This window comes from Adiantum capillus-veneris, chromosome 23 (assembly GCF_014529385.1).
Source record: "Adiantum capillus-veneris isolate H3 chromosome 23, ASM1452938v2, whole genome shotgun sequence".
NCBI classification, from domain to species: domain Eukaryota; kingdom Viridiplantae; phylum Streptophyta; class Polypodiopsida; order Polypodiales; family Pteridaceae; genus Adiantum; species Adiantum capillus-veneris.
This window is the reverse complement of record NC_140953.1, coordinates 23,121,703-23,147,262: the sequence shown is the minus strand read 5'-3', so window position 1 is coordinate 23,147,262 and position 25,560 is coordinate 23,121,703. Positions and strand designations below refer to the sequence as shown.

General features: G+C 45.0%; 1 protein-coding gene across 2 annotated transcripts in view; it reads right to left on the bottom strand.

Annotated features, from left to right (window-relative positions):
• Nucleotides 1-3,244: 3,244 nt before the first annotated feature.
• The window catches only part of SS4 (starch synthase 4), a 105,475-nt gene continuing 83,159 nt past the window's right edge, over nucleotides 3,245-25,560 (bottom strand). The window contains exons 4-19 of one of the 2 annotated variants that reach the window (XM_086497724.1): nucleotides 9,680-9,764; nucleotides 8,452-9,547; nucleotides 8,308-8,359; nucleotides 7,950-8,072; nucleotides 7,791-7,866; nucleotides 7,517-7,701; nucleotides 7,208-7,402; nucleotides 7,063-7,134; nucleotides 6,715-6,930; nucleotides 6,238-6,378; nucleotides 5,505-5,630; nucleotides 4,963-5,112; nucleotides 4,830-4,891; nucleotides 4,674-4,749; nucleotides 4,110-4,268; nucleotides 3,245-4,022 (exon numbers count right to left, since the gene is read on the bottom strand). In XM_086497724.1, coding sequence (XP_086353850.1) covers nucleotides 3,939-4,022; nucleotides 4,110-4,268; nucleotides 4,674-4,749; nucleotides 4,830-4,891; nucleotides 4,963-5,112; nucleotides 5,505-5,630; nucleotides 6,238-6,378; nucleotides 6,715-6,930; nucleotides 7,063-7,134; nucleotides 7,208-7,402; nucleotides 7,517-7,701; nucleotides 7,791-7,866; nucleotides 7,950-8,072; nucleotides 8,308-8,359; nucleotides 8,452-9,547; nucleotides 9,680-9,764 — 2,898 coding nt within the window. In that variant the 3' untranslated portion in view covers nucleotides 3,245-3,938. The remainder of the gene's footprint in view (nucleotides 4,023-4,109; nucleotides 4,269-4,673; nucleotides 4,750-4,829; nucleotides 4,892-4,962; nucleotides 5,113-5,504; nucleotides 5,631-6,237; nucleotides 6,379-6,714; nucleotides 6,931-7,062; nucleotides 7,135-7,207; nucleotides 7,403-7,516; nucleotides 7,702-7,790; nucleotides 7,867-7,949; nucleotides 8,073-8,307; nucleotides 8,360-8,451; nucleotides 9,548-9,679; nucleotides 9,765-25,560) is intronic. The other variant, XM_086497723.1, reaches the window with a different exon arrangement.

Here is a 25,560-nt window from a genome sequence, read left to right as displayed (position 1 = left end):
CTATAAAATGCAAGAAATGTAAAGCCATGTGAAGTTGTGAAATGAAACGCGAAATAAAAAGAACTAATAAATATATGTGTGTGTGTGTGTGTGTAGAATTTATTAGAATTATGCAAGGTGAAGCTTCACTGCAACATTCTAAAATAATAGAATGCAAACAAAAACATATATGTGTGTGTGTGTGTATGTAAAATTTACTAAAATTATGTAAGGTGAAACTTCACTTTAGCATTCTAAAACAATAGAATGCAAGAAAAGTAAAGACAGGATGTGAAATGAAAGGTAAGTCTCCATCATGCACTAAAAACTATGAAAGTCCCCCTAACCCAGCCCAACACTAAGGGTTTCTTTTAGAAAGCCAAAAAGGGTGGTGTGTGTCGGTCTTCGACAGGATATCAGTGCAACCCTTCCACATCTTCTGGATGGCTTGTAAGTTGTATCATTCTAGCTCTGGAGATTTGAGTTCTCTCTCTCTCTCTCTCTCTCTCTCTCTCTCTCTCTCTCTCTCTCTCTCTCTCTCTCTTGTGTGTACGTGTGTTCTCCTCTGCTGCCTACATAACAAGAAATAGGAAATATGAACACCTAGCATTGGCTTGAGATCGTGTAGATCCAGCAAAGCATGGAATTGTCTATCGCAATTAGCATTCAAGATATATATGGCTTTCCGATGTGCATCTATGAAGCGTATTTTTGGTTGTTAGAAATGAGAGATGGTTGTATTGGATGCTTTGAATTGAATGCTCTTGCTAGAGATCAAGAAAAAACTAGCCACAAGTGGGTCTACATGATATAGTGTAATACAAATGGTGGCATAAGTAGGTACAAAGCTAGATTGGTAGTGGAAAAGGCTTATGCACGATTTCACAAGCTAGCATTCATGGCTAAGAGAGAGCACACAAGTGTTGAAATGAACTAGAGCACTTTGCAATTAGAACTTGAGATGATAGTATATCTATGCCTCGTATGCAGAGATTGAATTAGGTGACATTATGGGTAGTTACATTGCTTATGGAATCACGTGTTTGGGTGGATTATGTACATCAGTTCGCATGAGATGCGTGGGTCATGCGATACTTGAACTTCATAAAGGTCTGCAACGCTTGCTTCTTTGGGCCGTGCCGAATGCGACACAAAGTCATTGGTAGCTCCTTCAATGCTTCAACTTTGTCTATGGACGTAGGTCCACCTTCTTCAAGAATCTCCATGGCTAAAAATTCCTGAAACCACTTCCAACACACTATTGTCGAGATTGAGATTATGATTGGCATATTCCAATCATGCATATGTGAGACGAAGGGACACACGCCTGGTTGAATAAGGCAAAGCTTTCCAAAAACTCCTCCCCTTAAGCTTTGACTGATCACTTTGAATACTCTAGCTTCTACAGCTTGTTATCCTCTCCTTAAACTAATGGGTGTACATAGCAAGATTGCCCTTAGCACTTCCACTATTGCTAAGATTGCGCAATCTGCTCCTTGGCACTTCCACTATTGGTGTTGCTACAGGGGTGACGAATGCATGAAGTGGGCGTCGAAGTGGCCTTACCTCTCAAGAATTTGACACCTCAAGGACAATGTCTAAGCCTCTCACAACTTGACTTCACGAAATGGGGTTTTGACAAATCCACTTGGACAAACAATGTGACCTTACTATTGGATTGCCTTTGGTGACGCTTAATCAAGCTAGTGGGCGTCATTGGAAGGGTTGTGCAAAGGAGGTGCATAACCTAGTTAAGGGCAAGAGCCATTTGTGCTTATAGAAGCAAGCGTCTCAAATCCTTTAGTTTTGAAAAAAAAAAAAAGAGGAAAAGTAAGGTTGTATCCTGTAATAATGTTGCAATTTCACTTTTTATTCAGCACCATCAGAGCATACTAACAACCATCTTGAGTTTCCTAAGAGATAAGATAGTGTATTATCGCCAAATGAGCAAGTATTCAAGGGTTTACAGAAAGAACTTATAATTGCTCGATAAAGTAATCAAGGATGGAGGGCTTGATACCATTTCGTGATCACCAAATGTCGTCCATAGATAAAAACATATAGATTTAATAAACACAATTGACACAATAGAAGAGAGAAGAAGATTAGTTGATTCAACTCCATTTGGGTGAACCTTATTTTGGCATAAATGTTTCAACCGAAGATTAGCAAGGTTTGGGGATTCCAATTGATGGGACTAACGATATACAATGACTCATATTTCTGTTCAGCTGTAATATAAAGCTTGGATGCACAAATCTACAATCTCTCGCACCGTGTAAGGACGACGCTTCTTTTCCTTCGGTCTCTTTCTCTACAACCTAGTCTCCACTTCAAGGCAAGAGAAAAAACGTCAATCGAAGAGGGCATCCTCTACAGCCACCCACCTACTATCACCCTCTACTCTTCTCCCTCCCCATGCATCCCTCACACCTCAATCCACCACAACTGCTGCCTCCTGCCACACCACCTCTCAGAAATGGTCAGCTACCTGGGCATATATATCCGATGAGTCGCCCACATGATGACAAAGTAGTTTGTTACCTAGTCTTGGAATGCCCCCACCCTTCCCGGGGTGTTGGGCATGGGCTCAATGATCCGAGTTAAAAGCCACGTGCATCACGCAATCGAGGTCGTCGATCATTAAAAACTAACCTTGGGATGCCAAGATTAGTGGGAGGGAAACTAATCTTGGGATGTGTCTAATCTTAGGATGTCCACCTCCTCTCACATCTGACTCAAACCCCCACCCCTAGGCTAAGAGCTCAACACGTGCGTGCTCGAACAGATGTGGACCCACTGCGATATGAATCTAAAAAAAACAAAATCCAAGGATCTCGAGATTAGTTTTTATTCCCAAAAAATTCAACGATCATTACTATGTGACAGGGCTCCTTTTGCATGGGACCATTGATCCCATGCACATGCACCCGTGGCCAAAAAGCTAAGCATCACTGTCCTCTACACAATCCCTGGTCTTCTCCCTCTCCTTGTCGCATCATCCCCTTCTCTCGTCTCGCTCGTTAGCGATGATGTTAAAGATCATGAATGCCCTGGCTTTCTGCTAGACCACGCAAGATTAAAATAGTATGCAGGCGGGCAAAAGTCTGAAATCCACATGGTGTGAATGAGCGCATCACATACAAGTGAGATAAGTCCTTGGTAATCCATTTTGGTAATCGATTAAAAAAAAAAAATGGCCCACCTGATCCTCTGAATGACAAAAAGAACACCAAATCATCAGTATTAAAAGGCAAAATTAGAGTATAAAATATGTGTTTACGACGAAAATGAAAAATTAGAGTATGAAATATGCCTCCGAGTATGGGAGGGGAGTGAGCTCATCGTTGGCAACGCGATTTCGTAGTGAGACCTCATAACAAGCCTCACTGCAATATACAACACCGCAATGCGGATATTAGGAATATTATTTTCTTGCATCTTGGATGCTACTTTGAACACATTGTCCACCTGTTACGAGTCCCACATAACTTCATCTATACACTTGCTTTGGTGGGATGAAACGACAGATCTTAGCAAGGCTCAAAACACTGCAAGAAATGGGCTGGCCATGGTATAATGTGATAGTGAGAGAGGCTACATTACAAGGAATAAGCTGGATCCATGGCTGCATTCCATCATTATTTTTCACCTGCATAGTCTCATGTATGTAGCCACTCCCACTGTAAACTGAGGACATATATCCACCAGAACGAGAGAATTTACATTATCCAACAGCAAAGCCGCTCATACCTCCTCCGCTTTCTGTGCTTTCATGTGGTCGTAAATAAAATCATTGGTATTGACTGGGTCATCCTTGCAATGGTGAGGCTGGGCAATCCCAGTAAAGAAAAGAAATGGCCCTCTTTAAAGACCTAATAATCACTTGAATGTAATTTTTGCGATCTCAACTGAATTCCCTTCACTTCCTCTTCTTAACCAGAAACCTCTCCAATAATTCATTGGAACTGGTACTTGGCCAACGATTCGAGCTTTCTTCCAAGAGCAAGCTGTTGAGAAGACCTCCGTATCCTCTTCATAAGCTGAGGCATGCATGCAGGGATCGAATTGAGTGTTCAAATCTGTAAAACCATGCTTGAGCTGAATAAGTAGTTGTCTCAGGAAGTTACTCTTGCTCTGGCAATAGCCCTTTCATAAAGTTCAGTGTACTGGCTGGCCGATGAATTCCAACTGAAATCCATTATCATAGCCTTTCTAACAAGATCCTGCCACCATTCTTTTCTATACACAAAATAATTGAGAGCACGGTCCAAAGCATGGTTCAAATCCTGCCAATAAGGAAAAATTGGCTTCAAAATTGGCTCATAAACTCTAGGGAAATTACCAAAATACCCCTCAAATTTCAAACATTCCAAAAATACCCCTCTTCATTTTGCCAAAACTTCCCAAAATGTCCCTTGAATTTCTCAGAGTTGCCAAAGTTCCCAAAAATGCCCCATGTTGCAACTCTTTCAATACAAGACAATAGACAAGGATTTTAGACGGTCTTGTGGGCTCTCGAAAAGAAATGGTTCAATATTTGTCGACAAAAATGCCTCTGTTTGTGAGCTTATTGGTGAGAAATATTGCCTAAGACACTTCAAGATAGATCTCTGTTGCAGAATTGGATCAAACAATGCATTCCTGCAATCAAAGATTTATAACCAGACATAAGAAGGAGACATGCACACTACCTTTTCATGTACACCTGAAAAAGTGAATCCATTTCTTGTTTGCAGTGGGATGCCTTCATCATCTACATCAAATACACTGCTCACACAGTCCAAAATAAGTAGTCAGCACAGCTAAAAGGCATCTATACTGTCAGACAAAATGTGGCGATTGCAAACCTGTCATTCAAGCCACCTGTCTTTCGAGCTACGGGTATAGCACCATAACGCATAGCGATCATCTGCACACCAAGGAAAACATCAAATTTCACAAGCCTTGAAGGATTGTAGCTTTATCCCAATATCAGCATACCTGTGTCAATCCACATGGTTCAAAAATAGACGGTATGATGAAAATATCAGCTCCAGCATATATGGAATGAGAGAGAGCTTCATCATATTTCAGAACGAGCCTTATGTGAGGATGTTGGTTAAATTGTTGAGCAAGACCTTCAAACTCCCTCTGTCCAAGGACGATAGCACAGCCACAATTATAACAAAGAAACCAATCCAAAAGAGCATGCTTCAAAATTAATTAAATGACAATCAGTCACAAAAAGTGCATGTGTTTGCATGCTTTGCGTGTGTTTGAGCATTCTTCTTGTGCTTGCATTCTTGGTGTGTTGAGCATGCTTGCAGTTGACCTACACATGCAAGGCCACTCATCTCCATGCATATCTATTTGTTGAGTAGTGTAGATGTGTATGCTTGCTTGCCTTGACTATGCACTGCACTCTATGCCATTCCATGTGTGTGTGTATGTAGAGAGAGTGTGTGTAGGTAGATAGCAAGTTTGCAAGTCTTTTGTGTTATCCTGCTGCACATGAGTGCTGGATAAATTCACCATTGCCTTACCTGAATGTGATCTATTGGACTAGATCCCAAAAGAACAAACTGGCCGCCTAGCTCCAGTGTTCGAAAAATGGCGTGACGAATTAGATGAACACCTTTCTGCGGAACCAACCGAGTAATGCACCCAACCTGGAAAAGTATTGAAGGAAAACATATAAAATATGCGACCATGGGCTCCAGGTGCAATGACATATTATAACACCTGGAAAAGTATTGAAGAAAAACATATGAAATATGCGACCATGGGCTTCAGGTGCAATGACATATTAAGCATCCAGTTCTATGGCCCGCCTCATCCAGCATTTTAGAAGCATAATGTCAGCTTTACTTCACAGGCAGGTCACCAGCAGAAATTGTTACTTCCGCATCGATGAATTGCCATAGCGGTACACTAGATTTTTTGTTCGCACTAAGCAAGGTCTGACTGCATTTCAAATTGACAAGCGATTCAATCTTAAAATGCGTTCATGGAGACAGGTCCATACAACCTCCCTAGAGCAAAGCACAGTGGGTAAAGCGATAATGTTGATACATTTGAGATCTTAACAGACACTCCCAGCAAGATATGCATCAGGAACTGGCTGTCTACATGAGACAACAAATGCTCTCCTACTGTCTGCTTCTAAATGAAACCAAAAATCCACTTAGACATCCTTTCGTTGCTGCACTAAATCATGCTCTAGAGGTACAATGCTCCATAATATGGAAAATTTATAGAACAGTGATGGATCATTACCTGCTTCCAGAGCCACCACAAGAAGTGGCAAGCAGTCACAATAGCCCTGAAAACCCCCACCAGCGGGACTACTTGGCAGAAATGGAAGCGAAAATTTCCCAGCTTTCCTTGGGATAGGATAGCAAGTGGGCTTGGCAGATGCTACAAGAAAGACAACACCCCATACAGATCACATCCCCAGATGCATGGACGATGATGTGAGACAGCTTCACAATTTGCCAAGACAACCAGCCATGCTGCCCCCAAGCGATAGTAGACCGACAGAACAGTCTTTTTTCTGAATAGTTTAGTGTGCATTTTCACTTTCCTTCTGTGTGGTGATATCTTTTGGCTACGAGGCTCCATTGTAACACATCTTTGAATTTTTTCTTAGATCATGTGCTCTTTGCGTGTCTATGTCACACAAAAAAATTTGGGAGGAAAAAAATGGAGCCTTGTGCGATTTCAAATATTGATTAAAGGAAAAACTGAGCGTACAATTGGTCTCTCTAAATCAAGAGCTGTTCCAGAAAGCCTCAGCGTTGATCTCAAAGCTGCTTTGTTGGCAGCCTTTCCACTGATGTCTTCAGCACTATATTGATGAGTAATAAGCAAATCAGAGGCTGGATTCCAAGACTCTGTATCGATGCCATTCAAGATCCCAAAAAACTTGTGTGATTGGGCCATAAGTGTCAAATGCAAACCTTTACCGCCCTGGAAAAAATGAATAACATCTCATGCATCAGATTCTGAATTATTCAGCCTATGCTAGGAAACAAACTTTTTTGTCAGCATTCACCATTTGTTAGTTTAGAGACAATTGATTGGACTCTGTGAACACCATACCTCTGCGTTCCGTGCTTCTTGAGCATAAGTGGGAGAAACAGTGGTCACTATGTTAGAGAAAACAATGGCCCCCTGTCATTGAAAAGCAGAAAAGAAGTCACAAGATCGTCTTACATGACAAATCAAATAAATCGATAGCCTATACCTTCAAGAGATTTATTCGATTGTGTACAAAATTGTCCTGCATTCTGTCTGGTCGATGCAATTGTTGAGGGTCTAGGCCACAAGAAGCTAAAGCAGCTGGACTATCTGTGCCTTGATACTCAAAATTGTGGCAAGTGAATGCAATTCTTGCAGAGTCAAGTCCTTGAGGGACATAAACATCCCAATACAATGGAGCCTGAAAAGCACAGCTAAAATTAACACACTTGGGACAAATTCCTTAAAAAGTCTCAGACTCTAGCACTACACCTCAGAAGGACAAGATGAACACAGATTTAGGAAAAACACGGACAACTGCAGAGGTGTGCCAATCGTGGCAATGAATGATGTCCGGCCTTTTCCCTGCTTGTAGAACAAACTCAAGAGCAGCTCTTGAGAAGTATGTGAACCTCTTGAAGTCGTCCTTTTCACCATAAATTCCCCCTCTCCAGAAAAACCTTGCAGGATGATGAGGCTCGATGAAATATACAGGTAAGCCTATCAAGTTTGTTAGGTTTGTGAGAAACTGTCTTACAGTGCTTAGCTTCAAAAACACTAAACAAGGAGCTATTTATAAAGAAACTGACCTTCAACCGTCCCAACCCAGATCTTATTTTTGAATGTGTGTCCATCGAAGTAGGAATTGAGATCTATGTTAAGGATCTGTCTAAAACAAAAGGCATCTCTTATACAAGTGCCAAGATGTGAAAAAGTTGCAGTTCAAATAAGTTTAGGATCTACTGTACCCTAAGATTGCTAATCCTGCTGTAATCCATACAATCATACTTTGGAAGCACCACCTCCACAAGGTGGTCTCTTTTTTGGAAAGCTCTTCCAAGGCCAGTTACAACATCTCCTAACCCTCCAACCTTCATTAAGAAACAAAACTTCAGAAATGAGAGCAGTAGTAGCTAGCAGCCCACATTGCATGCGAATAAAAGTAAAATGCTGTGGTTGAGTTCTCAGAGGGGTTTGAGCTGCATGAATACAGAAGAACACTCTCAACCTTGAGTATCCAGAGTTCAAAGGACATAAAGATTGATGCAATTTGATGAGCTGGGTAGCAGATCACACTACTCCAAGGATGAGGAGAATATTATTTACCTTGGCAACTGGGGCCATCTCCGCTGCAATATGCACAATATGCATTCCTGGCCTGGAACCGAGCACTGTAAGTAGGGCCCTTCCATCCCCACAATACCTCATAAAGAGAAACTGACCAGAGAAGCAATAAAACCAAAAACCTACCTTTTCTTTGTCTTCAGGAGCTCCAGCAACCCAGCAATAATATCTTTCTCTGGCTGACCCTTCAAAGCAACAAATACATCTCTGATTCTGGACTCTCTTTGCCAAGCAATCTCCCGTAATGCCACCCCATCTGCAAGTGAAAGCTTCTTCTCTAGCAGCCATCCATCAATAGACAGAAGCACATGACTCCAGAATTCCCATGGCATATCATCTGCCTTTAATTCCCCTGAAAGAGCACTCTTTTCCACTTTCAACTTTTCAACACTAGCCTGAAAAGCTTCCAATTCTGCCTGATAAATCTCCATTTGAGCTCTAATCTCGGCATCAGACTCAGCGAGCCTCTGCTCAAGCAGCTTGATTTGGTTCCTCAGCCTTTCATTTTCGGCATATGCCTCTATAAGGCTCCCATTCTCATTTTCTAATTTCGACACCAAAGCCTCCAATTCATAGACCTTATCTTGCTGACCAGCAGTCTCAGATTCCTTCACGCCACTAATCTGTAGTTTCTTTTCTAAGGACGGACGTGCTGCTTCCAACCTCTGGAGGTTTTGAAGTGCAACCTGTTTCTCTAATCTGAGCTTTGCCAATTCTGCAGCATTCGACTCAGCTCTGGCCAACTGGCTCTCAATTTTGGTGAGTTTACCTTGCAAGAAGTCTCGATCTTGCTGCAGTTGTGCCATTGTTTCGAGTCCTTCACTTGTCTTTACTAGCTCAGACTGCAAAAGATTTATGTCCTTATGTAGCATTTGATTTTCTTTCTTCAGCTGATTCATTTCTGCCTCTGTGGCAGCTAGTTTGGCAGCCTCTGATTCCGCTGATTTTGCATGCTTGGAAAGCGTTGCATTATCTGCATCCTGGCTGGAAACAGTATTCATCAATTCAAGGTTCTCCAAAAGCTTTCCCTTCAAAGCGTCTATTTCCTCTTCAAGCAACTTTGTCCTTGCTTTTTCTTGAGTTGCAGCTTTTAATTTGATGTCTGCCTCTGCTAATTGCAGTTGTAACACTTCCAGTTGTGCCTGCAAAGTGTCATTGTCCCGACGAATCTGCTCTAACTGCTCCAAACTTTGTATCCGTGCTTCATTAAGAGTCAGAATGTCTGAAAAATCATCCCCAAAATCGAAGAACAAAGAGAAGAGTTACATAGATGATTTCAATCAAGAAAATGAAACAGATGATGCCCCCTACACATTTAAACAGTCTTATATCCATGCAACACCCATAGACTCACTTTTTTCTGCATCCTTGACTTTCTTCATTAAGTCCTCCATGATCTTAATAAAGCTCCCATCTTCAGAAATAGTAATTGTTGTAGACTGCAAAAATGCCAGAGAGACTATGATTGCTCTCTGTTGTCACTCTTAAGTAGTTTAACAACAGTCTTCCAAAAATCCAGAGAGAGTATAATTGCACTCTGTTTCCAGTTTTAAAGTGGTTTAACAAGTCTTCATTACGGAAACATGTCAAAAAAATTATAAAATGAGGAAAAAATCCAGTAGATGCTCTTGGACAAGACCTTTTAGAATATATTAATCTCTTCATGATCCCCTCATGCCATGCAGCCTAGTAGCTATACCCCACATGTCCCAACTGCCCTAGAGAAGGGTTGCAAGATATATATATATATTTATGACATGCCTTAAAAAGGATTCCAGCAACATGCGGCACTGATATATGATAGCAAATGCACTATGTGCATCTCTTGGCTAATGTTGAAACAATTTTACTCAATGCACATTCTCCACTGCCAAAAGACTGCAGGGAGAGAGAGAGAGAAATGAAATGTTATATTAACGTCTTCAAAAGGCCAAAATGACCTATGAGACCAAAGCGTTACAATGTGGTGAATCTGATACAAAGTCAGAGTAACAAAATGAAATGACAAAATGATAAAATGATAAAATAAAAGTATTATGGGATCCTAAACTGGTAGGTGTGAACTAAGTAGCTAGCTGGGATAGCTACATCACAAGTCACAAGAAATCCAGCATCCGTCGTTGGCGGATCTCATCAATCTCCTCCATGGACAGTAGTTTGACTGGGCGTCGTTGCTGTCGGGCCAAAGTGATCTGAATCCTCTGATGTAGCCTCCATCAATGCTGTGTAGTCCTCTGCAATCGTGGGCGTCTGGATCTCCCCAGCTCAGTCGCTCGATCGATCAATGTGCCTCTGGTGTGAGGCAACACGATATGCTGTGGTAGTAGCTCCTCTGGGTGTCTAGTGTCTGCTCTAAAGAAGTCTGTGATGTGTCTCTGAGACTGGCTAGCCTCTCCTCTCATCAGGCTCTCTCTGTGTCTATGCAACTCAAGCAGGAACAAACCCAGGCACCTCTGATCCTCGTACCTCATGACTCTGGAGAGTGGTCCAAAGCCCTCTCTGAACAAGCAGTGGAAGTGGCCTCGTATCTTGTAGTAGACGGGGCAGTGGCATGTGTAGTGTAACTCTGTCTCAGGCTCCATGTCACACAGGGTGCATGTCCTGGCCTATGCTGGCACTCTGTTGTATCCTGAGTCTCGATCCGCAGCTGGTGTGAGGATGTGCGTATCTCGCCAATGGCACACCGTATCCCATGAGACAGGTGGGTGTCCATGTATCTGGGCCTCGTCACAAAACCGTCCGCCGTAAGCTAGAGAAGATGCTCTCTGTAGAAAGCCATCTTCGTGTCCAGCTCCTCTGCTGGCTGTACCGATGTCCTCCTGGTGTCTAGCTAAGAGAGAGAGAGAGAGAGAGAGAGAGAGAGAAATGAAATGAAATGTTATATTAACGTCTTCAGAAGGCTAGAATGACCTATGAGACCAGAAAGTTACAATGTGGTGGATCTGATACAAAGTCAAAATAACAAAAATGACAAAATAAAATGACAGAATAAAATGCTATGGAATCCGAAACAGCTAGGTATGATCTAAGCAGCTAGGTGGGATAGCTAAATCACAGATCACAAAAGATCTAGCATCTGTCGCTGGCGAATATCATCAATCTCCTCCATGGTCGATAGCCTGACCGGGCGTCGTGCATGTCGGGCCAAAGTGAGCCGAATCCTCTGATGCAGCCTCCGTTGATGTTGTGTAGTCCTCTGCAATCATGGGAGTCTAGATCTCCCTAGCTCGATCGCTTGGTCGATCAGGGTGCCTCTGGTGTGAGGCGGCGAGCTCTCTTGTGGTAGTAGCTCCTCCGGGTGTCCAGTGTCTACTCTAAAGAAGTCTGTGGTCCGTCTCTGAGACTGGCTGGCCTCTCCCCTCATTAGGCTCTCTCTGTGTCTGCGCAGCTCGAGCAAAAACAGACCCAAGCATCTCTGATCTTCGTACCGCATTCTGGAGAGTGGTCCAAAACCCTCTCTGAACAAGCAGCGGAAGAGGCCGCGTATCTTGTAGTAGACGGGGGCAGTGGCATGTGTAGTGCAACTCTGTCTCAAGCTCCAGGTCACATAGGAGGCATGTCCTGGCCTCTGCTGGTACTCTGTTGTATCTCCCAGTCTCGATCGGCAGTTGGAGTGAAGATGTGCATATCTGGCCAATAGCACATCTTATCCCATGAGACAAGTGGGTGTCCTTGTATCTGGGTCTCGTCACAAAACCGTCCTCCGTAAGCTGGAGAAGATGCTCTCTGTAGAAAGCCATCTTCGTGCCTAGCTCTTGTGCTGGCTGTATCCATGTCCTCCTGGTGTCTAGCTGAGCCTGGTGATCTCGGACTGTGTGAGAGTCAGAGAGGATGCATCCAGTGAGTACTGGAAGGGGGCAGTTTGTCTATGCTAAACCATGCGCCTAAAACCATGATGTCATCTCCCCATACTAGCATGATGTATCTCCCTGCATGGCTAACTGTCGAGAGGACTCAAGTGCAAGCCGGGCATATCTGTTTCTCAGAAGTTCCCATATGCGATGTATGAAGGAGATCTGGTGAGCACCTCAACCACTAGTGGGGGGGCAGCTAGCTCTGCTCGTATAATGGCACGTTGTCAGGTGCAGCGGAATTAAAATGGTGAAGATCTAGTTTTACACTTCCACAAAATCCTTTCCTTCTTTCCTTGCGTTAGTGAATGCTTTGTACTTCAAAGAATGTTCCTTTTATGTTCCCCTGAAGAGAGGGGTTGAGAGAATGCAATAGAGATGTGTAGAGGGAGAGAGAAAGAGAGAGAAAAAGAGAGCGACACACGATGGGGTTCCAACCAACCCTCTCAAGGCCCCCCACACTGTTACCGATGTGGTATTTGCTTTAGATTGCGTAAATGGAATGTATACACAATGCAATACCTCAATGCACACTCTAATGACTTGACGACGACAAATCACCGCGGTAACTCCTCGAGAAGAGGCACCTCCGGGCCTGATTTGATGCACCTTTGGATCCTTCTCGATGTGGGATTGCGGATGGCCACCAAGGGTAGATTTGGGGCTGATTTGCGCTCCCGATGTGAGAGGAATAGAGGGAATGATGGCTGCAGAAACGCAGATCTGCGACGAAAAACGCAGCTGATATCTCGCGTAGAGCAGGACCGAAAACGCAGATCTCAATGACGGCAATGATGGGCAGCAATGTGAGCACTCGATGCCGGCGAGGAAATGGCCGAGAGGAGGCTCGATGGACTGCCGAAGCACCGGACTGCAATGGGAATAGGCAGCATTAGCATATCTCGCACCGTTCGCGACGGAATGGGCTGAAAACTGAAAACGCTGGCTGATCTGCAAGGCTAAGGCTGGCACAAGGGCGGAAACTTGCAAAAACGCTGGGACTTCTTTCCAAAAACGCCAAGGCTGATTTTATGTGAAAACGCTAGGCTGATCTGTAGTCTCCTTCTAGCGCTTGCTCAATCTTCTGCAACTTATCTCCAAATGGGAGCTCTCCTACTCCCTTTATAGGTGAGGCATAGGCCTTATGAATTGATTTAGGTTGAGGTAGGGCTACTGTCCACCAGGTTTTCCAACAAATAAATCATAAAAATGATTTATTGAAAATAAGTCAAGGGGGTCCAAATCTGGGTGCAACTGTCGCACATCCGCCCACCCGGGAATCCGATCGACGCGCGGTCTGGCACGTTGGATTCCTCTAACCTAGAACTACATGCTCCTCATGCCAGATGCCCACCGTAGTGTAATAACATCTGTCAAAACGCGTATACAAACCATTTATGCAAGAGGGTTCCAAACTGGAAAACCTAATCTAATGGATTTGTCCGGACATGCAGGTCCTGCGAACAGGCTCACAAAATTGCCGGTACTAATCCTCCTAGGATTCTAGACATCCCTATCTAGGAAGAAGGGGAAAACTAGCTGTGGAAGTCGATGACGTATATCCACGTGGCACACAGAGCCATGTGCACGTGACATCCCCTTCTGCTTAAGGTGAGGTACGGGTACCGATCTGCATGGCCTCCTTGTATGAGGCTAGCAAATCCGGGTAATCGATGAAGAATTCCTCGTCCACCCACGCCGCTTCATGTGTCCCTCGATCGCTGAATTTGAGGAAATATTGCTTCGCAGCTTTCTTATTGCCAAACTGAAATGAAAGCATTCGAAAACACTTCGACTTGGTGACTTTGACTGGAACAATGATCTCCAGTGGTTCTTCTTTTGGATTGCTCCTTGGAAGTCCACCCTTGTGGCGGCAACTCGATAGGTCCACTTTGGAAACTCATTGTGCCTCCTGTGGACATTCCAAAGGAACGGCCACGTGAGGTCTCGTCTTCTGGAATTTGACCATCCTTGACTTGAGTGCCTTGAAATCCACACAAAATTGAAATGAGTTTAATTTCTTACGAACAAAGAGAAAATGGTAAACCAAAAGACCGTACCTTGGGACGGCGAAGCCTCCTAAATGAGAAATCATCTGGTTTTGGCTTCTCTTTATCCAATCAAGAAAAATGTTTACCTACATGTTCCTCGTCATGCAATATGTCGGAGACAATGTCCATAGGTCGATGGGGAGGGTGTGTAGGGAAATGATGATCCTAAGAAAACACTGAATTGACCTTAACAAAACCTTCACTATACCTGTCAGGAATATCCAAGTTCCTTGATGTGGGGTTGACATAGATGACCGTTGCTTGGGCTCCTTGACGTAGTTCTCTGATTGCCTGGATATGAGAGATGAGAGGGAGAGAGGGAATACCGCTCTCGCCTCAAATGAGGACGGGCTGCGACACGTTATCTTTGATGAGAAACGTGAGCTTCTCCAAATCGATAATGGGTTTGAACATGCGAAACCGCTTAATACCCAAAATGATATCACATCCTGCAAGTTTAGAGACTACAAAACGACAAGTGAATTGGGTTTTTTGAATGATCAACTTGACATCATCACATTCTTGAAAAATCAAAGCATACATGCCTTCAGAGAACCCCTGCACCATAAGGGTGGGGATGGGAGAACTCTGAAGACGTGCACATTTCACAAGAGATTCACTTATAACATCTTGAGAACTTCTAGAATCAAACAACACAATGACCTTTTGACCACTAACATGTCTATAACATTTTATGAGTTCATCCTCTTTGAAAGTCCCCTCCTGCTTAGCTTCTTTCTCTACCACACTCATGGCATTCACCTGAGGGGTAGCGTCAGAAGTGGACGCAATAGAGATTTCCTTTCTAGATTCTTTCTTAGGACACTCTTGTTTCATGTGATCTATGATTGAACAATGGAAACACCTACTGTTTGCATACAATGCTTGTTCTTCTCTACTTAATGAACCACCTAAAACCCCTTGGGCAATCTTTTCATCGGGTGTGAGTTGAGGCTTATCCGATTTTCCTCTACCCTTATCCTTAGATTTATCGCCCTTAGATTGAGATTGAGAGGTAGAAGTAGATTGAGAAGAATTTGGAGAGTTCTTTTTATTATTGCCATTCCCATTAGAATTCTTGTCCTTTTCCTTAGACGAGTCAGGATAGGAAGGACTACCATTACCTGAGGCCATTTTAAACTTACCCTTGTTGTGCTTCATCTCTTGGAGTTGAGCCAAGCGGATTGCTTCTTGCAATGTCTTTGGATCACCTGTCTCCACGTCAAACTTGATCGAGTGGTCCAATCCAAAGAGAAAAGCCTCTAACCTCTCCTCATCCGATTGTCGCAATTGTCCACCTAGCTGTGACACACGGTTAGCATACGACATCACCGGTTTACCTTGTTGAGACAAAGCCCGGAAATCCTCCTTCAAGCGCTTCAAGTACTGTGGAGGGAGGAAGCGAGTCTTGAGATCCTTCACGAACTCCTCCCAACTAAGCTCGAGAGGGAGAACGAGGTAGGACTCGGCATGGGCAACCGCATGGGCCACCTCTTGCTTCTCCATCCATTCATCCTTCTAAGTGATGGCATCACCCGTGAGATGCATGGAAGCCAAGAGAACCTTGTTATTTTCAGACTTTCTAACAACCGCAAAATAGGATGTAAATTGATGCAACCATGAGTAAATGACAATAGCATCCATCTTACTGTCATACTTACTGAACGTGATCTTCTCGGGAATTGGATCACTAGTCGTCCGTGTAGCAATGGTTGCCTCCGCGACGGTCTTGGCAAGCTTTTTATAATCGGGCTCCGAAGATGGGGGATCGGGTCGCACCACCAAGGTGGTGATGAGATCACGCATGGAATCCCTTTCCAGCCTACGAGCCTCGGCTTCGGCCGCCAATCGACGCTCCTCACGCTCCGCCGCTTCCACACGCTCTTGTCGCAAAGCTTCGTCTTGCCACATCATCATCTCCATCATCATGCGCATCATAGCATCGATGGGATTGGATGGCAAAGGTGGAGGAGTTGGGGGAGGGCTTGGAGGATCCATAGGTGGCTTTTGCTCGCCTTCTTGATTTGTGGAGGTATTTATACCGTACGAGTCTTGACCATGCAAGAATTTCTCTTCTTGGTTCAAGGAAGGTCGCAGACTAATCTTCGGGAGACTATCTCCCCCTCTTCGGCGCACCCCGTATGCAACACCCGGTATACAATTGGTTGCTATTTTCGGACGCTCAAGGCGCACTGCTCTACGCACAATGGCAGTCCAGCTGTTCCAAGAGTGGGAGGAGTATACACCTAAGGGCTGCCAACACAACCAAAAAACACGAGAGAAAAAAACTTGTTGGGGATTAGCGGATTAGTGCAAAATCTTCAAAGATCTGATACCAATGTCAGGTGCAGCGGAATTAAAATGGTGAAGATCTAGTTTTACACTTCCACAAAATCCTTTCCTTCTTTCCTTGCGTTAGTGAACTCTTTGTACTTCAATGAATGTTCCTTTTATGTTCCTTGAAGAGAAGGGTTGAGAGAATGCAATAGAGATGTGTAGAGGGAGAGCGAAAGAGAGAGGAGAGCGACACCCGATGGGGTCCCAACCAACCCTCTCAAGGGCCCCCCACACCGTTACCGATGTGGTATTTGCTTTAGATTGCGTAAATGGAATGTATACACAATACAATACCTCAATGCACACTCTAATGACTTGAGGACGACAAATCACCGTGGTAACTCCTCAAGAAGAGGCACCTCCGGGGCTTATTTGATGCACCTTTCGATCCTTCTCAATGTGGGATTGCGGATGGTCACCAAGGGTAGATTTGGGGCTGATTTGCGCTCCCGATTTGAGAGGAATAAAGGGGCGAATGGTGGCTGAAAAAACGCAGATCTGCGACAAAAGACGCAGTAGATCTCTCGCGTAGAGCAGGGCTGAAAACGCAGATCTCGATGACGGCAATGATGGGCAGCAATGTGAGCACTTGATGCCGGCGAGGGAATGGCCGAGAGGAGGCTCGATGGGCTGCCGAAGCACCGGACCGCAACGGGAATAGGCAGCGTTAGCAGATCTCGCACCGTTCGCGACGGAATGGGCTGAAAACTGAAAACGCTGGCTGATCTGCTAGGCTAAGACTGGCACAAGGGCTGAAACCTGCAAACGCTAGGACTTCTTGCCAAAAACACAAGGGCTGATTTGATGTGAAAACGCTAGGCTAATCTGTAGTCTCCTTCTAGCGCTTGCTCAATCTTCTGCAACTTATCTCCAAATGGGAGCTCTCCTGCTCCCTTTATAGGTGAGGCATAGGCCTTATGAATTAATTTAGGTTGAGGTAGGGCAACTGTCCACCAGGTTTTCCAACAAATAAATCATAAAAATGATTTATTGAAAATAAGTCAAGGGGGTCTAAATCTGGGTGCAACTGTCACACATCCTCCCACCCGGGAATCCGATCGACGCGCGGTCTGGCACGTCGGATTCCTCTAACCTAGAACTACATGCTTCCCACCATAGTGTAATAACATCTGTCAAAACGCGTATACAAACCATTTATGCAAGAGGGTTCCAAACTGGAAAACCTAATCTAATGGATTTGTCCGCATGCAGGTCCTGCGAACAGGCTCACAAAATTGCAGGTACTAATCCTCCTAGGATTCTAGACATCCCTATCTAGGAAGAAGGAGAAAACTGGCTCTGGAAGTCGATGAAGTATGTCCACGTGGCACACAGAGCCATGTGCACGTGACACACCTGGTACTGAAGCCTTGGCTCTAATGAGCCGTGAGATCATAGAGACTAGTGGCTTCTCCATGTCCCCCATCCATCAGTGCGACCTATCCTCCCATGATGGTCCACAATGAAGGTCCCCAAATCTCAGCTCCATAGAGCAATGCAAAAGCCACCAAGGTGTCAAAGAGCCAGAGCTTCGTCCAAGGCTCCTGAAACTGAACATGTGAACACATCCTCTCCAATCTATCCAATGCTACATGGGCTCTGGTCAATCTAGTCTCTACTGCTCTTCTCAATGAAAATGTTGGTCCACTAAAAACCAGTCCAAGGTAGGTGTAAGCATCTGTATACTCCACTGTCTCCTAGCCGTATGTGAATGCGGGCACTGATCTTCTGATCCACTGTGGGGTGGTATTAAATACTATGACCTGTGGTTTTACCAAGGTTGACAGACAAACCACTTTCATGGGCAAAGCTATGCAAAGTATCCAAGTGACGTTGCATCCCCTCTGGAGAGTCGGAGATCAACACATAATCATAAGCATATAACAATAGTGGGATCCATGTTCCTGCCAGTTGTGCACCTCTATCACCATCTCTCTCAATGTAGTCAGAAACCTCATCCACATACATACCAAACAGAGTAGGTGAGAGCGGGCAACCCTGCTTCACCCCAATAGTGGAATGAACCATTGTAGATAGGCCCTCTGAGGTGCGTACATGCCCCACTACAGACCTATACAGTGCCATGACCTTCCAAATGAGCTCTGTGGGTACTCCCATCTCTTGTAATCTTTGCATCAATCTAGCTCTGGGTACTGTGTCAAATGCTTTGCGGAAGTCCACAAAGCGTGGAGTATTCGGGCCTCCACAATCAGTGTTTCATTTGTCGACAGATGGGCCATCTTGCAAAGGCCTGTCCACGGAAGAAACCCGGACTTACACCACAGGCCTAGCACCAGCCCTCAAGGGCTGGCCAGCAGCAGCATGCAGAGTCACAGAGTACGCAGGCAGAGCCACTCTCCGAGCCTGGGGCTCAAGCGGAGGAGGGCTAGCAGTAGGTTCGTGGTCGACGTCAACAGGGACCACCGCGCCAGCTGGCACTCAGAGTGGTCCTCAGGCTCCTGCTGTCACCAGGAGGTGTCTTTTTCCTGTTGCCTTCAATAAATAAGTACCATATATTTTTATTTATTTTTATTTTTACTTGTTTCCCCGGGACCCTTGAAAAGGTGCAAGTGGACATTGCATGGCCAATGTGAAACGGCTGCGGCGGAATAGATTTCTCACATCGGGAGTCTGGGTCGGTCAGTCTCGGACTAGTCGGGCAGTTAGCACTGAATTCTGATGAGTATGGAAGCCTTTGCCCGCCAAACGAAATCTGGGCCACTCGGAAAGTCACTTACAACTTTATGAGTGAGTGGGAACAAGGGAATTAACTCAAAAGGGCAAACTGGACACTTGGCAGGAGGAGGTCAATCTGCAGGACACCTCAGCAAGAGGAGGCGCCCAATTTGAGAGAGGGGCTGATTTTTCACTGATAAGTGACCTACAGTGTGTGTGTGAGTAGTGGGTGCAAGTCTACAGCTTTAATGGAAAGCTTGCCTTCTCCCCTGTCTCATGTAGCGCGATGACTTGCTCTCGTGCATCTCTCTCTCCCCTTTGGCACATATGGTAATGCCCCTCTAGTTGGGCTACTCAGATGAACATGTACAGTTCTGGGGGTTTATGCGTGTTTGCCAAGGCAAGAGCCTTCTGAACAGGAACCGGATTAGCTAATTGCTAATCCCCCACAGGTACGCACTGCTCTCGTGCATCTCTCTCTCCCCTTTGGCACATATGGTAATGCCCCTCTAGTTGGGCTACTCAGATGAACATGTACAGTTCTGGGGGTTTATGCGTGTTTGCCAAGGCAAGAGCCTTCTGAACAGGAACCGGATTAGCTAATTGCTAATCCCCCACAGGTACGCACAGTTCCATATCTAAAGATTGCGAGTTCGGAGAGTTTTCTCGCGTGAAAACTCATCCAATTCACAAGGGAACTGTCTCATTGCATGCGGGAGCTCTTGGGATACGCGTAGGCGTGTTCGCTCCGCTAAAAACTATCCGAAACAGCGAATTACAGCCTGCTGTGTTTTTCTGCAGGTTTAGGGTTTCGCAACTGCAAGGGAACCCCCGGGGAGCCTCGTGAGAGCCTTGGGATGCGTGTACAGGCTTTTGGGCACCCGACAGTGAAAAACAGAGAATTACAGCCAGCTGAATTTCTGTGAAAGCTCACCAAAAAGCTTCCAGATAGCGAGGGAATCCGTCCTAGACAAGTGCTTTTGACCTACAGGGGTTTTTGCACCGTTATGCTGCCGAAATCTGGTCGAAAACCTGCGTTTTCAGCCCTTGCCAGGTTTGGACAACTTTGTGAAAGCTTGTGCTAAGTGGTCGGATCGTCTACCTTAATTTGAATAAAGAAATACCCAAAGGGGCACCAATCTTTGGGGCCTACAGGGTATCGGTCTCGTGTGCCCAGTGACATTCTAGTCGGTGGACGCAACTGTGTTCTCTTCCCTTCTCAGTGCTCTGTGTAAAGTTAACAGGTAATTGAATTAGTACCGCCCTCTACGTTGTATAGGCCGGTTATATGGTTCCATCGACGGGATAGTCACTTTTTCTTCAAAAAGTGCAGCGTGGATTGTTGTGGGTGAAACCAACGCAGAGCTTGTCGTTATGGCAGAGAAGAGAGACCAAGTACCTGAAGAGGGGTCTTCCTCACATGGCACAGAGAAAGTTCCTTCAACTCTTCAAGAAGAGGACAGGTTGTTTAGAACTCAACTGCGTTGCTGCATGGACATGTTGCAGCAGTTGGCTTACAACCCAAGGATGCAGGAGTTCTTACAGGCTCCGACACAGGGTTTTCAACCTCCTACACAGGGCATGACTGAGCCGTTGCAGGAAAAGGAGATTTCCAATACGCAGAGGACTCATGATGCTCGAGGGAAATCCCATGTGGTTGAGCAACTAGCGGTGTCCAATGATCCAAAGCAACTTGCTTTAGCTGGACATGAACTGTTTGTGAATGGTCAAGGGAGTCATGAACACGCTATGCGTCAGACCCTTGCATTACCTAATACTTATCCTGGTTATTTTGGAGGTGGTTTAGTGTTTCAAGCTATGGTTGGACCTTCCACAGGTTATATGCCAAGGAATGTGTTCGGGACAATGCAAACAGGCATGGGTAAGCCTATGTACGCGAACATGGGTGTCCAACCAGGTTTTCAGGGTGCCTATGGCCAGTTTCGAGTGCCTGGAACACAATTTGGTATGGCTGGTTTTTCGCAACCATACGTACTGAATGCAGATATGACAGGTAAAACAGTTGATGCGAGTGCTAGAATGAACAATCATGAAGCACCACTGTTACAGGCACCTGTTTATGATAATGTGGCTCCTTTGAGTCAGCTTAAGGATTACAAGGAAGGTGGGCAGGGAGTGAAGTTTGAAACTTTCAAAGGAACTGGGGATCAATTGAAGGCTTTGACCTTCATACAGCAGTTCGATGCAGCTTATGCTGGAGGAAACTTCACGGAATCTTCAAAGATACGCAAGGCTACCACTTTCTTGAAAGGGAATGCGCTTCAATGGTGGACCGCATTGTTGAACCAGGGTCAAGCCCCATCAACGTGGGTCCAATGCAAACAACTTTTTGCGCCTGCATGGCTAACAAACACTTTTGAAGTGGATGTGATGACAGAATGGCACGAGTTGAATGCTAAACAGTGTGCGAATCTGGAAGAGTACAATAAACAGTTTTGGGCCGCACTGTTGCCAGTCACCTCTTACAGGTTTGTGCCATTGTCAGAACAGATTGAGAAGTATTGTTGCGTATTGCCCAAGAAAATCATGGACTATTGCACAAAGACTACTGTCATGCATATGTTTCAGTTGATTGAGAATGCAAGAGTGGCCATCAATCTGTCGAAGGGAGAATCCGATGGATTAATAGCCACAAGAAAGGGTCCCAGGGCAAACAGTTTTCAGCCAAGGGCGTTGCAGCAAAGCCTTCTGAGCCTCCCACAAAGAAGCCCTCCACTGAAGAAGGTGATACATCCAAGAAGCAGTCTAAGTCTTCTTCGGGACGAGGACAAGGACAAAAAATCCATTTTTCCGGCAAAACTTTTGCAGAAAGGAAAGCTCTTAGGGAGGCCAAGAAATGCTACATTTGTGAACAGGAAGGACATTTTGCAAATGAATGCCCACAGAAGAAGTCACAGGATAAGGATGACAAGTCAGACCATAAAGGGAAGAAGCCAAAGCCAAGTGCAGGACTTGTTCTAGATCTGGTTGGAGACCAGCAAAACACAGATGCCACGGAGTTGTGCAGAGCTTGGGGCAAAGTTAGAGACCAGACAGTGCTGGTTTTCTTTGATCCAAGAGCCCGTGCAAATTCATATCACCAGAATTGGCATCAAAGTTGGGCATTCGTGCAGAGGAGATGGGTATGACAGGGGAAGGAGGTTTGGCATGCCCAGGTCATTCACAGCCCGTTACTCCCATTTTGGGGAAGCTTTCTCTGCACATTCAGAGTAATGTTTCCAGTTGTTTCTGTTTTTGCTATTTCATCTCTAATAAAGAATCATCTTTCTGCGTACTTGATCTTTGCAAAAGAAGTACCTCAAGTTGTATCTAACTTGTCTACCTTAGATAAAGACAGGTCAACTTTTTTGAGTGGTTTCAGTGATTGTTTTTCGGACTGTTTGCCGGGGGAGTTACCTCCTAATAGACCTGAAGATCATACTATATATCTTGTGCCAGGTTCTAGTCCACCGAATAGACCACCATACAGGGTTAGTGCAGCCCAGCACAAAGAGATTATGAGTGAGGTCAACGAGCTTTTAGAGAATGGGCTGATTCAACCCAGTTCATCCCCTTTTTGTATACTTGTACTCTTAGTGCAAAAGAAGGATGGTTCATGGTGCATGTGCATTGACTATCCCGCCTCGAATAAGAATACCATCGAGAACAGGTTCCCCATACCGGGGATAGATGACATTCTTGATCGGCTTGAGGGAGCGTCATTGTTTACAAGGATAAACCTAAAGAGTGGCTACCATCAGATACACATTAGGCCAGAGGATGTATATAAGACTGCGTTCACGACAACATTTGGTCTCTATGAGTTTCTTGTCATGCCATTTGGTCTCACAAATGCTCCTGCCACGTTTAATAGAATGATGTACAGAATTTTTAAACCACATAGAAACTTCGTGGGTACCTTCTTCAATGACATGATCACTTGACTGCAGTTTTCAATGAGTTACGTAAGAACAGACTACTCATTAATGCGAAGAAGAGTGAATTCTTTTTGCAAGAGATTCACTTCCTTGGGCACATTGTTTCAAAGGATGGGGTACGCATGGATCCCGCTAAAGTGGAAGCAATTAGGTCATGGCACAGACTTGAAGTCCGTACATGACATTCGAAGCTTTCTAGGCTTATGTTCCTACTACAGGAGGTTCATCCGAAATTTTGCTGAGATTGCTTCTCCACTCCATGGACTGCAAGGAAAAGGAGTTACTTTCAAGTGGACAGCCAAGGAAATTTTAGCGTTCAAACACTTGAAAGAGAAGCTGACTTCAGATCCGGTAATCATTGTGGCAGATCTTTCGAAACCTTTTGTGGTTCAGTGTGATGCGTGTGGCCATAGTCTTGGTGCAGTTCTAATGCAGAATGGCCGAGTAGTCACATATGAGAGCAGAATTCTTTTGAAGAATGAAAGGAACTTGCAAGTCTATGAGAAAGAATTGCTGGGAGTAATTCATGCTCTCACTAGTTGGAAACACTATCTGCTAGGGGCTGATTTTGTTGTCCAAACGGATCATCAAACCTTGCGATATCTTCTCACACACACGAAGTTGTCTGAGAAGCACATGCAATGGGCAAACATGTTGTCAATGTTCTATTTTCAGATTGGGCATGTGCAAGGGAAAAAGAACGTGGTGTTTGATGCGTTGTCACGAAAGCCCCAAATTTCGGCAGTGTCAATTCCGTACCATTGTAAACTAGACAAAATGAAGACACAATATGCTGAAGATTCACATTTTGCAAGGATCTATGACCAACTTGTTGATGGGCAACATCATGAGTACTATATGCTTAAGAATGACTTTCTCATGATGTATGGAAAGTTATGCGTTACTAAACACTTACGGCCAAAGATTTTGATGGAAAGTCATTCTCCACCTTATGCTGGGCATCGTGGAATTGATGCGACAGTGAAAGGGGTTGAGGCATTCTTCTATTGGCCAGCTTTGCGTCAAGATGTTGACGCATTTGTAAGATCATGCTTAGTATGCCAAAAAGTCAAATTTGACAGACAAAAACAACCGGGATTGTTGCAACCATTGCCGATCCCAGATAGGCCATGGGAAAGCATAGCAATGGACTTTGTCACCAGCCTGTGACTACTATCTATCCTTTTTGTTGATTTCTTTCTTATTATCTATTTACTTTCACTTTTAAAAAAAACACCCCTCGGGAAATCTAACTGCCCTGCATTGCATAGCTAGTGTGGAACTGTCCAGAGGGAGTCCAGGCCTAAGGGCAAGAGAGCACTAAGGTTGGACAAGGACTATGGTTAGCCAAGTGGGGTCATTGACTAGCCAAAGTGGAATCCTTTGCTACAGAGGCTACATTTTAGTTCTGGATGTGGCCGTAGTGTACAAAGAGGGTCGGATGACCTAGAAAGATACAATGGCAGCAATTTCTAAAATTTAGGGAACTGCTATTTTGGGACCTGAAATCGTGTTGGCGTCATTACCTCCGGAATGACAAGGGAAACATTTTCTTACTCTGCCGTGAAGTCAACTGAGCAACTGGTTGGGAGATTTTTAGGCGGCAACCCCGAAACGGGAAAATTCTTGTAAATGTGCCAAGTGGCACAATTCTGTGCACTTTCCTCATGCAAGAGAAGGGGGCGCTGAATTTGAAGGGGAAAGGGGCTGTTTTTGCAGAATTTGTCACAGGTTAAGAGCTATGGAGTGCTTGCTTTCCCTCTTATGCACAGTGCGGTGCCAGGAGTGATGCCCTGCACGCTACGCACTGCCCTCTCTCTCCCCTTTGACAGTATGTTATGCCCCACTAGTGGGCTTTTCATTTGACCAATGTACAGTTGTGTGGGTTCATGCGCAATTGCCGAGGCAAGAGCCTCTTGCACAGGTACTGGATTAGCTAGCGGCTAATCCCCCGCAGGTACAGGTGAATTCGGAGAGGTTTCCCGCCAGAAATCTCGTCCGATTCGAAGGGCAAGTAGCCCTACAGGTGCGGGAGCTTGAGGACTTGCTACGGATGCGACTGGCATGCGAAACGGAGCCCGAAATAGTAAATTACAGCCTGCTGTGTATTTTTGCAGGTTTAGGGTTTTGGCCCTAAACGGACCCTAATACCCCCAGGAGGTTCGGGGACGCAAGGGGACCGCTGTACAGGCGATCTGGCGCATTTTCGGGGCTGAAAACAGAGAATTCAGCCTGCTGCAGATTCTCGCCAGGTCTTGCAAAGTGCCCGTATGCGTCGGGAAAGTCACTCAATGCGTGGGAATACTGACTGTGAAGGGTCCTAGTACAGTTATGCTGCCGAAATCGGGCCGGAACAGTTGAAATTCAGCCAAGTTTGTGCGG